Source organism: Cotesia glomerata, linkage group LG3 (genome assembly GCF_020080835.1).
Source record: "Cotesia glomerata isolate CgM1 linkage group LG3, MPM_Cglom_v2.3, whole genome shotgun sequence".
NCBI classification, from domain to species: Eukaryota; Metazoa; Arthropoda; class Insecta; order Hymenoptera; family Braconidae; genus Cotesia; species Cotesia glomerata.
This window is the reverse complement of record NC_058160.1, coordinates 11,435,334-11,448,323: the sequence shown is the minus strand read 5'-3', so window position 1 is coordinate 11,448,323 and position 12,990 is coordinate 11,435,334. Positions and strand designations below refer to the sequence as shown.

The 12,990-nt window shown below is 34.8% G+C and overlaps 1 protein-coding gene across 1 annotated transcript; it reads right to left on the bottom strand.

The window, feature by feature from the left end:
* Nucleotides 1–1,392: 1,392 nt before the first annotated feature.
* LOC123262285 lies at nt 1,393–3,299 on the bottom strand. Its single transcript, XM_044724474.1, has 4 exons — nt 2,957–3,299; nt 2,537–2,710; nt 2,052–2,446; nt 1,393–1,969 (listed from the first exon to the last, which is right to left on the bottom strand). Exons 2-4 carry the CDS (start codon nt 2,654–2,656, stop codon nt 1,726–1,728), a joined length of 759 nt encoding a protein of 252 aa, XP_044580409.1. The 5' UTR covers nt 2,657–2,710; nt 2,957–3,299; the 3' UTR covers nt 1,393–1,725.
* Nucleotides 3,300–12,990: the final 9,691 nt, after the last annotated feature.

Below are 12,990 nucleotides of genomic sequence, written 5' to 3'. Positions count from 1 at the left end.
AACGTTAAATTAAAGTCACATCTTCAATTAAAATTAGAATCCGAACAAATATGGGACGCTAATTACGAAAAATACAATAAAATTTAGTTTAAAAGATTATAAACAATTGTATTGTTAATAACAAAAAAAAAACTCAACAAAATGTACATGGAAGGGGATGCGTGAGTGCGTTCACCCACCCTCTTTCATAAGGGCGTGACCTGGCCCGCTTTTCCGGCAGAGTAGGGACATTAGGACGGGAAAATAGCTCCTTATTGGAGAAGAATTTTCCCTCCTTGAATATTCAAGACATGACCAAAAACCATAGAACGGGCCTGGACTCAAAAAGTTAGTCAGTAAAAATTGCGCTCTTGACCAGTACAGTCAGTCTGGTACCTTTGTAATCACTTTGTTAGTGAGTACTTTTGATCTAAAATTTGAGTCCCGTTAGTCAAGTGAATTAAAGGTTTTATTGTTCTTTGTGTCGACCCACACACACACACGCATCTAAATTAATTGGAGTGATCTAGCGAGCCCAACAATAAAGAGAAAAAAAAAAAATAAGGTAAATCAAATTGCATTAAATTCCGTTTATATTATCTCCGGCAAGCTTTACTGAGAAACATTAGCAAAATAGAGTCGAAATCGAAATTTTAATACACCTTTCATAGTAAGGTTAATCACATACTAGAATTATATTGTATTATTTACTTTGTATTGTTTTGTATAAATTTTACTGATTTTATTTTAAAATATATTAATAACTAAGCGAAAATACGTTTTATTAATTCGAAATCCTAGGTAAAGACATCCTCACGGTCCCGACCTATAAGCCTCTGGCTTGGGTCAAAAATAATTTAAATAATTACGTTTTTGACGTAACATTAGTTTTCAATGCTCCAAATAAAAATTATATTTGAAATATATTAGAATTAAAATATTATAGAAATTACATATTTTATAATTATATATGCTCCAAATGTTTTTCTACTTTCATAATAAATTTTTTTTAGTAACAAGATAACAATTATTCTAATAAGAAAATGTCTGGGGCAGCAAAAAACATCCTTACAGAGAATCACCTAGTTGTATTATTGAATCTGTTGGGGGAAAAAATTTGTAAAGAATAAAATTATACTTTTTTCTTTTTTTAACAAATCTTTTCTTTATTTTATGCATTAAATATCTTAGTATGATAGACAAAGGGTACTATTTTTATATTGACTCAGTATAGACTCATTTTTAAAACAATAAGCTTCTGAATACGTATTCATATAATATAAATATCACAATTCACAAATTATAATCTATTCATCACATCTTTATCAAATAAGTTTGTACCATTTGCTATTTATTTCATTTTAAAATATATATTACTCAACGAATACTATTAACTACTTAACAGTCTTTTGAAAACCCTAAATGTAGATTATAAAGATACTGAAACATTATTATTGTACTAATTTAGAATTAGAAATTTAACATAGAATAGAACTTGACATCTGGATAAAATAATTAGTGAATTTCAAAATGCTTATATCCTATTTTTTAATTTATAAGACTAGCAATTATACTAAAATCTTTTGGAAAATTCACTTATTTTAAATTCGTAATTTAATATCACATGGAATGTAAGATCTGAGAAAATTAAAAGTATACTTCATTTTTGAAATTCAAGTATTTGTTTTAACAGTTGATTACGTTGTTTATAGGCCTCGATTAAATCATTCATTTTTTGTGTCCAAATTAAAAGATTTTCTTTTTTTGAACATTTTTGCATTGTTCAAGAGTGTCTTTTAATCCTCGCATAACTTCTAACTTATCAGAGTCTAGATCCAGCTGTTTTTGTCTTTGCTGATAAATATTTTTTCCTCTAGCAGATTTATAACATTTTTGTGATATTTTATCAGAATCATCGCCAGAATGAACTACATTTGAACTTGAAGCTGAAGCCGGACTACTAGCTGATGAACCACACCCATTCTCTCTGCTGCAATAAATAATTAACTTAAAGATAATACGAGTTAGAATATTAACAAAAAAATAATAAATTTAATTATTTTAGTACATACACAGACGAAGAATTTAATAAGTTCAGGACTTCATCGCTTACGTCTGCAGGCATACTTGTGACTACATCATGCCGAAAATTAATAGACAGATCATTATGAAAAATTTCATCCATAGAATTCAACCATAGCCATGGTTTACGGGCAGCTCCAGTCGTCTTTTTTGAATTGTTTTTTTTTATTTTAGCATAAGTGGTCTTCATATTACCAAATTTTTTTGATAAAGCATCCGCAGAAAATATCAGGTTTTGTTTTTCAAATTCGGCTGATATTTCACGCCATAAAGTAATTTTCTTTATCTTAGGGCTCCTAAATTTATTCTTTCGAATTAAATACTCATGCAGCAATAGTTTTATAGAAGCATTATCCCATATTGAGCCATCATCCTTCATTCTTGTCTATAAAACCATTCACAGAATAGATACTAATTAATATTGATAAACTAATAAATATGAGACTTAGCTATGAATCACAAATATATACAAAACCTTTTTCGACGATCTCTTCAGTGTTATTAAAATCTTCATATTGATTGAGATTTGAACTTTCTTCTTCATCAGCATAAACGTTTTCATCGAATACTTAGTCATTAACATAAACATCTTCATCGAGTACTTGGTTTTCTACCATTTCTTTTAAATAAGACGTGGCATAATTCCAATCTACATATTAAATATTAAATTAATATAATTAAACTTTGTATATATCTCATCAAAATATATGAGTATGAATTTAGAAAAGACAAAACATTTTTCTGGCTAAAATTTTAATGTGCATTTTAAAAATTTTCAAGGTTTTTTTTAATTTTTCAAAAATATTAATGCTTCCAAATTTCATAGTTGCACAAATATTTTATTTATTTATTTAAAAAACTCTATATATTTTTTTATAACCTCACTTTAGCTTACCGGTAATCATTTTATTATGAAATTCTTTAGTTCCAGATATTTCATAAAGTAAATCATTATATTCGTAGATCCTACTATAATAATTACACTCGTCCATTTTGTAAAAGTTCAATTTTACACAAAAAAAATATTTTTGACTCACAAATCGTATTATTTTTCCTTTATTACTTATTTCTTGTTGATAACGTTTACGTGAGTATACTAAGTAAAATGGCGGCGAGAAAAAAGTTCCTTAGTATCCGTAAAGTGTCCAGGCCGAAAACTTAGCTTAGTGCACTTACTAACTTACTAAGTTTACTCAGGACTTAGTTCGGCTGAACACGCTCACTTACGAATTTCTGCACAATCTCAAATTACAAATTGTTCTCATGTTAATAAGACGACGAGTGGCGTCAACAAATCCAAATGAAGTAAAAAAAGGACAATTAACAAATTCTATCATGCGTTAAGGATCACTTATTCTAAGGATGCAAGATTATGTCCAAAAAATAGAAAAAAGTTGAAATTAATTTATTATTTGATATTTCCACGTCGTGCATTTGATTTTTTAATGCTCAAAATTACAATATCATGTATCTGCATAACTTTACCTTATTTAGAAGTTGCAAAAAACAAAAAAAATTTTTTTTTGAAATTCAAAAATTCATATTTAAAAAAACAAAAGCCTTTCCAAAAATTTCAGAATCTTTTAAGATCAGTACAAGGTATCATACAAAAGAAATTGAGCCAAAATTTTAATGGCGCTCTTTATTTTTGACGATTTCCAAAAATTCAAAATTTGACAAATTTGGCATTTTTCAAAATTTGTTTCCAAAATATTCTTTTTTCAATTGCCCTAAGTGTCCCCTTTCAAACAAACAGAAGACCATTCTTGTATCTATAATAGCATTCGAGATATTGCAAAAACAAAATTGAAAAACTGAAAAAATCGCAAAATTTTGAATTTGCATATCTTTTGAAAAAAATTTTTTCATTTTTTTTCTTTGGCAGAACTTCGTTTAATGATAAAAGGAAACTTCTGACAAAATTCATCCAAATCGAAAGGGGTCGATTCCAACTATTGGTCGATTTGTCATGAAATGACCCATAAGATATGCAAAAATTATACATTTACGAGCACATTGAGAACTTTTATGAATACATTCGTAATCTGGGCACTTGAAAATGTAAAAATTTGCGATGATATCCAGGGCAACAAAAAAAAGTTTTTTTTTGTATAGCTGTGTAATATATTCATTAATTGCAATACACAAAATATTAAGTTTGGATATTTTTTCTTTAGGTACACTTCTTATTCACGAAATAGCATTGAGTGAAGGAGTCAAGTTAAACACAAGAACAATGAAGTTGGATGGATTCGTTGATTTGGGAGCTTACACGCCAGGAAAATTTTCAAACACAAGAGCAGATCATGCTCTCGTATTTATGTATCAGCCATTTAGAGGTGATTGGGTGCAAATGGTTGGAAGCTTTCTCAGTAAAAGTTCAGTTACTAGTGAAATATTATATAAGTTGATAATAGAATGTATATTATTAATTGAAAAAGCTGCGTTTTACGTGGATTGTGTTACTACCGATGCTGCCCAACGGAATCGGGGTGCATGGAAGTTATTTGGCATAGAAGACAGAAAACTTAGCTGCGAGCACCCTTATGATATTGAAAGACGACTATAGTTTGCTTCTGATTTTTGCCACTTGCTGAAAAATCTCAGAAATGGAATAATAAAACTCCCTTCTTTCTGGGCAATATTGTCATCTGTTATTAATATTTATTTATGTATATGTGGGTGTAGTACTAGGGTGTCCGTTATTTCCCGTTGATTTTTTTTTCGCTGCCGCCCCCTGGATTTTTAGTTCTTAACCTAAAAAAAAATATCTTACATAAATAAGCTCGTAATTACCAAATTAAACCGTGCCCGAATCGAGTTACATTTCCCATTTAAATAACATGGGAATTTGGAACTTTTTGGAATTAATTTTTTTCCTTCAAAAAAAATGCCACTACGACTATGATCGATTCATATTCTGATGGGAAATTTAATGCTTTACAAAAAAGTTCTCTTATAATTTTTCGATAAAATTAATCCTTTAATAGCAACTTTGCTTAGCGCAGCGGGACGAAAGTTGCCACTTCCCGCCTGGAGGGCAAAAAAAGTTATTTGTGGTTTAAGTTGTGTATATAGTTATTATCATAGTTTTTCAGTCTTGCTATGAAGTTTCATGTGTTACAGTTATTTATTTCATCTAAAAATGTTCCAAAAATTTTATTAAAAAGATTAACAGTTACAGTAACGTTAACAATGTGATGTATCGAATGCATTCTCAATATTATTTCCGCTTATATGTATTTTTTCTGTCTCTATTCACATTTATTTGTTAAGCAATTTTTAGTCGCATTATTAGAGTGCCGATGAAATCAAATTTTACAAACCAGGTGTATTTTACCATGCACGATAGATGTCAAAAGCAATTTGTTCGTTGAAAATAGATATTTTTCAAGACATTTTCGAGTTAGATCTTGTAACGCAACAAAATCTTTTGGATATTTGTTTATTCATACACGGATAAAAAATTTAACTTGACTTAAGATCAAGAATCTTGAACTAAGAACACCATTTCAAAGAAAATAACACTCTCGAGTCAAGAAGAAAAATTCTTAAATCAAGAAAATTTTCTTGAACCAAGAAATATATCTTGACTCGAGAATTTTTCCTCTTGACTTCAGAAATTCTTTTTCTTCAAAATGGTGTTCTTGGTTCAAAATTCTTACTCTTGAGTCAAGTTAAATTTTTCATGAGTTTAGTATTTATTGATGTATCATTTTGGTTTGTGGCACCTCTTGCAGCACCAGTTCCATTTCAGGATTTAAATTATATAACGACTGTGTATCAATACAGGAGACTGATAAGAAAGTTTCTAAGGCAGTATTGCAGAAATTCAAAAACCATCTGTGATATTTAACGGGTAAGAAAACTGCGTTGGCTTGTTTTGATCCAAATATATCACTTTACGTAAAACGAAAAATGATTAAGATAGTTGGATCTTGCAAGGCATGTTTTAAGAAAATTACGAAATTTTTTTTTGAAAGGTAAATATCGTAATAATTCACCACCAAAATTTCAAATCAATCCACCACACCGTTTTTTGAGTGATTAATTTTCAAAGTTGCTTAATTTACACGCAGAGGAATAGAGAGATATTGAAGTTAGTATGAAATTATTTGCAACACTCGAGTGGTACGGAAGATTTCATACTAACTTTACCATCTCTCTGTACCTCTGCGTGTAAATAATGCAATTTCGATAATTGATTATTCAAAAACGGTGTGGTAAATTGATCTGAAATTTTGGTGGTGAATTATAAATATATATATTTGTCTTTCGATAAAAAAAATTTCATAATTTTCTTGGATATGCCTTGCAGGATCCCACTACCTTGAAGCATTAAAATGTGATAAAAATTTCGTTTTAAATTACCTGAGTAAACAGAATATTTTTAAGTTCACATTAACATTTTCTCTCGAAGAATGTTAATGGAAAAACTAGAATGATTCATTGTAAGACAACTAACGTTGAGTACACCAGGTATATTCGAGAACATTCGAGGAATGTTCTAAATAAACAAACGATAACGAACGCTTGCGTGTCCTGGATTCTAGAGTTGAGTCAGCGCGCGTCATCCGAGTGGGCCTCGGAAATGCCACGCACATCCACTCAGGAGAACAGGATATTCGGGGCCCGATACGCAACCCTACTCTTCCTAGGGCGCGGCCTTTGGACGAGGTGATATAATTAGGGTGCACAGATAGTTCGAGGCTCTTCTTGATCTTAAAGTTACGAACTTAAGACTCTTCATAGTTAACACTCGTCGTGAGACTATTAATTCCAATTACGAAATACCATTACGTACTTTACGGCAGTTGTCAAATCATATAAATTCAAAGTGTATTTTGAATAGTTAAATAAAGTTATTTGTTAATTAAATTCACCGAAGTTAGTTATTTCGGAGTTAATTCGAGAACCTCTACTTACGACTCTGGAGGTCGTAACATCTTTATCTCCAGCTCTAGTTGATCTACTGCTTACTTACAAACCTGTAAGGTAACCGGGACGTAACATAACGGACACCCTAGGGTGTACTGATAAAGAGTTCATTTTTTAGTTTTTGGATGGTATTATCAAAATGCTTCATTGGGAAGCACTTTTGAAACTTGAGGCACATGGTAAAATGAACATAAAAATAGGTTCAAATTATCAGATCATCATTTAAAACCTGAAGGTTTTCAGAAGATGAATGTCTTGCTCGCTACGCAGGTGTTTTCATGTTGTTTTTTTTTTTTTTTTTTATTGGAAGAAAAAATTACATAAAGATGGCGTTTGGGTAGTCCCAATGTTGCCACATATGCAAAATACAATACTATGTCTTACTCTTAAATTTATGGTACAGTTACACACTAATAAGCGCGTTGTTTAAATATATATTTAAATAGAATATACTATAAATTTTTGTAACAAATACATATAAATATAAATAAGATTTTTCAGGTACAATGTTTTATATAAAATAGATATTTTACCACAGTGTTTTTTTCTAAATAAACTAATGTGAGATCTCATATTAATTAGAATTAAGTTTCCGAAAATTAACATTTTCACAGTCACTTTTACTTTTTCTTTATTTATAAAAAAACAATTATTTAAGTTATAAAATAGATAAAAATTGAAATCAGAGTATACTTTAAATAAATATGTCCAGTTAAACAATAAATTTAGCTAAGATTCCAATGAGATCATGGCTAGTAAAATTAAGCTGGGTTTCGATACTATAAGGTCCCATACCGATGGTTTTAGTCAAATCTTTAACAAAGTCTACTCTCTGTGCTTCAAAACGAGAGCATTGAAAAAATACGTGATTCGGGGTCTCATCAGTCTCTCCACATTTACACAAGGCTGATTGCTCAATGCCAAACCTGGCTAAGCTAGCTTTTAGTAACGTGTGGCCACTTCTTAGGCGATTGATGGAAACTGTCGCCCGTTTGTTCAATTTTATTTTGTCAAACCATGGTTCAATTCCCCCAAAACCAATATTCTTTAGAAAAAAATACTTTTTGTCCCTATTTATCTCTTTAAACCGATTTTTAAATTCATTTTTTATGCGTTCTTTCCATAGTCCTTTGAATTCGCTACTTGGGAGGAATAGCGAGGTATCTTTATCCGAGTAAATAGCGTTTTTAGCCACATCATCCACCAATTCATTACCTGTGATACCACAGTGGGAGGAAATCCAAAAAAGATAAACGCGTTTTCCTTCATCAGCCAGATTTTTAATTAACTTCCTTATGAGAAACACAAGATACAACTTTTTATTTAAGGTTACTATCTCTTGTTACCAATGCTTGTAAAACTCTTCTGGAATCAGAAAAAATAGCTGAGCATTTAAATTTTGCTTTATCAATCATTTTCAAGGCTTTTACAATAGCCATTGCTTCTAAGGTAAAAATCGAGGCATATTTAGGAGCCCTGGATGCCAACTCTTATTGATGCTCCGGTTGGACCACCGCATAACCCCAAAACGGCGAGATCTTGTCCTTTGACCCGTGTGTAAAATAACAAGTCCATTCTCCTCTCAAGTACTCATCAAATATGTCACAGAAAAGTCCCTGGCAGTCATTTATATTCCCAAGTTGGGAATTGAGATATCTCTTCGAGACCAAATTATAGACAACAGTGACAAGATTAACTGGAAAGCAAAAAATTTCTCATTTTTTCGATCAATGGTCCTGATAAAACATTATCATAGGCTGCTTTGATGTCTAGAAAAAGAGCAGCCGTGACTTCACCTTTTTTAAAGCCTTTAATTATACTCGAACAGAGGATTGCCAAGTCGTCAGCACAGGATCTACCTTCCTGAAACCATTTTGAGATTCAGGTAGTTTACGATTAGATTCTAACCACCACATTATTCGATTTTTTAAAATCTTTCCCATAATTTTACAAATATAAAGTGCCAGCGAAATAGGTCGGAACTTCTTTCTCTCTCAGTTTTTGGTATAAAGAATATTGAATATTTTCTCTAGTCTTCTGTAAAAGTTCGGGAGGAGTAGATTTGGTTGTATAGGTCCAAGAGCAATACTCTACCTTCCTGAGGAAGTTGGGATATTATTCTGTAATAAATGCCGTCTAGGCCTGGACTGGATTTTAACCTTAGGTTAGCAACACCGAAATCTAGTTTTTCAGAAGTAAAAGGCAAATCTAGGAACTAGTCCCCAGCTACGTCACTAAGTTCAAGAGTGGCATTCAACCCACGGAGGACATAGCTCGTGTATTAAGTTTTTAACCGATAAGATATTAGTATCACTGTACTCGTTCATGTTCTCTCTAAAATTTTATCTATTTTTGAAGCCTTTGATGGTTTTTCATAGAAACTTTGGATTAGTATCCTTCGATAAATCTTTGCAGAAAGAGATATAACTTTCTTTTTTAATGCGTTTTACACCGTCCTTCGCTTCTTGTTGCCGCTTCTGGTAATCTAAGAAATTACTTACTGACCTTTCAAACTTTAATTTAGCTAAACTAGCCCTTCTTAACCTGATCAACTTCTCACACTCTTTGTTCCACCACACACACGGGGGGCTATTTCTAGAATTATTTTGACCTATATCACTACCAGTTTTCTGGTTTCTTCTTCGTTTTGAAGGACATGCTTCGAGGATGGAATCCTCAATTGAAGCAACAAAATTAGTATACTTGATCTGAATCTCTTCTCCTGAGTTGAATAGTTCCTTAAGATCAAGAATTTTTTCGGTGAAAGATCTACTAAAAATATCCCAATCTACTGAGGTATCATACAGTCTATTTGATGGTTTTCGGAGAAAACCAGGCTGAGCACGAGAATTATATTCTATAAATATAGGAAGATGATCCGATCCCCAGTAATCATCACCAACCTTCCAACTAAACAGCCAGGATCTAGCATCAACGAAAGACAAATCTAAAGCAGAGACTGAACCAGTCCTTGGGCACAAATGTGTGGGATTTCCGTCATTAAGACAAATTACTTCCCTCCCTTCCAAAACTTCAACAAGTGTTTTACCATTTTTACAATCGCTTAACCCTCCCGATAAAGAGTGATACATATTAAAGTCCCCAGCTATCCAGAATTGACCATCAAATTGACCGAAAAAACGGGCCCATTCGTTTCTATCAACCGCGTAGCTTGCGTGAGGTGGACTATAACATGATATAATAGTAATAGAGCCGTTGGCAGTAAACAATCTTACCCCACATACCTCAACCTTGTTATTACAGTACCATATACCCCGAATCACAGAGTATTTAAATGTGTTTCTTAGTAAAATGGCAAATTCTCCGCCATTTTCAGCCTGTCGGTCTGTCCTCCCCGTATCGAAACCCTTCAGGTACATAGAATCGTTCTTCTTAAGCTATGTCTCTGAAAGAATAAAAATATCAGTAAAACTAGAATACTTTTCAAGTTTACTGGACTATACTTATCAAATGTGTAGATAAACTCTTCTTATTTTTAACTTTCTGCTAAGAAAATCAAAGATTTTCAAAAATCGGGAAGTTATTGTTTTCACCCCGTTTTGCAAAAATCGAGTTTTTATCAGATCTCGACGTTTGAAAGTCAGAGGAAGCTTCCCTGACTATCCCTGCGAAGTTTTCACTATGTCTGTGTGTGCGTTTGCGTGTGTGTGTGTGTGTGTGTGTGTGTGTGTGTGTGTGTGTGCGTGTGTGTGTGCGTGTGCGTGCGTGTGTGTGTGTGTGTGTATGTGAATCGCTTACTATGAATTTGAATCGATTCGGACCGATAGATTTTGAGAAATTTTGAGAAATCTCAAAAAAAATCGGAAAAATTGTTTTTGAAAGTGGTTTTTTTGGAATAACTTTTAAACGGCTTCATCGATCAACTCCAAAATCTAACCCGCCTTTGAGCTTGAAAAGTCACGTCGATCACCGCTAATCCGGTCAAAATCGGTTGATTCGTTCGAGAGATAGGCGGGAGTAACTATGGGCGGGAGTAACTATGACTCTCTTAAGGGAGTGAGGGCGAACTTAAGAGAACATAGTTAAGCAAGCAATTCCCTTTCCGTGGGTCCCGCCATAAGTAAGGTAACATTGAAAGGCATCCCTCGATGCGTTACCCCAAACCAAGAATTGCCACTGCGCTTTCGGTTGTAGGTGTTACCAGCTCCTACAACTTAAATAAACCGGTCAGGAAAATACGGCAAAGCCTCGGATAGGTGACGCTCCCACGTTCGGTGGTCACCAAACTCTTTCGACCGTTCGACGGAGCGCCAGAGTAGCCAACCGCGTTTCTCCGAACGAGCTGCTATCTGACGCTCCCGTCCATCGCCGGCCCGCGAATTCGGCATCGCGATCGCGCTCGTGTAAGCTCGCGGAAGCATTACGTATAGAACAGCTAATGCCTCTAGCTACGCGACCCTGTTTGGTTAAACTCACGCGATTGAACCTAGAAGAGGTAAATCCAAGTAGAATGGGGGTTTCCGAATCTTACTCGCGAAGCATCGACCGGCGAAGATGCCTAGGGACGACTAAAAACACCCTCAGAGGGTCCGCGAACTCGGCAAACTTAGATGGGCTCGCGCCGGGCGTTAGGTCGAATCGAAAGTCTCCGCACGCGACCCGGGGAATGGGGGTTGAAGGTTTTCGAGTTTTACAGGCGAATTTGCGGAACGACAAAGCTGGGACTCTGGAGGCGAGTCAGTTGTGGGAGGAAAAACGTATTGATGTTCTCCTTCTACAAGAGCCATACGCAGCACATAGTAATAATAGTTTCAAAATACCTGGGTTCGGCTGCGGCATACAAGTTGTTGCCGAAACCAGGTCTAGGCCATATGCGGCCATTTGCTTAACAAATCCTAAATACCAGTTGCTTGTTTTATCACAACTTAGTACAACCCACTGCGTATGCGCTCAGATCATGGGACCTGACACATCGTTCTTCGTAGTCTCGGCATACTTCCAGTACAAAGACGAAATAGACATGCATTTAAAGCACTTAGAGAAAGTGGTCCGAGCACTGAGAGGGAAACGGGTATTATTAATATCAATGGACGCGAACGCGAAATCCGAGAGATGGGGATCCGAGACTGACGACGCGCGTGGCGAAAAGTTAGCAATTTATTGACGCACACGAGTTAGAGATAATCAACAACGCGAATGAGGGTCCGACGTTTGAATCAACTAACGGGAGTTCGTATATCGATGTGACACTTGTCACGCCTAAACTCGCGAGTAGCATTCTTAGCTGGTCCATAAAGAGAAGTTGGGTGCAGAATACTGACCACTACCCGATCGAGATCACTCTAGGAGCTAAGTCGGGGGAGAAGGATGGGGCACAGGCAGACCCCAAGAGGTTCAACTTAACGTTGGCCAATTGGGAAAAGTTTGACGAAATCCTTTTCTCGTGTGCGTGCACAAACCTTGATGGCCTTGGAGTGGAATCGGTTGAGGACGTGGAAAGGTATGCTTCTGCACTCGGCAAATCAATCTTAGAAGCTTGCGAAGCCGCGATTCCGCGTAGGAAAACCCATGTAAAATCATACCCATGGTGGACCAGGAAATTAACACGCGCAAAGAAGCTGGTGAACAAAGCCAGACGGGTATACCAAAGGGAAAGGGACGATTTAGTTAAAAATACCCTAAGCGTCAAATACAGAGCACTACGGAAACAATACTCGACAGACATAAAGCGGACGAGGGAAAGCAGCTGGCGGGACTTCGTTACGAAGAAAGGTAATCAAGAAAAGTGGGGTCCTATTTACAGAACCTGCGCAGAAAAAGTTAGAGTCAAAAGTGCAATGCGCACGCTAAATCGTAACGGAGCATCCACGGAAAACTTTAAGGAAACAGCCAGGTGTTTTCTCGAGACGCATATTGTAGACGATGACCAGGACAACGAAACCCCCGATCAGGAAAAGATTAGAGCCAACACAATTTTACTACCTGACACCGCGGACGCCGAACCGTTCACCCCGCGCGAATTGGACAAGG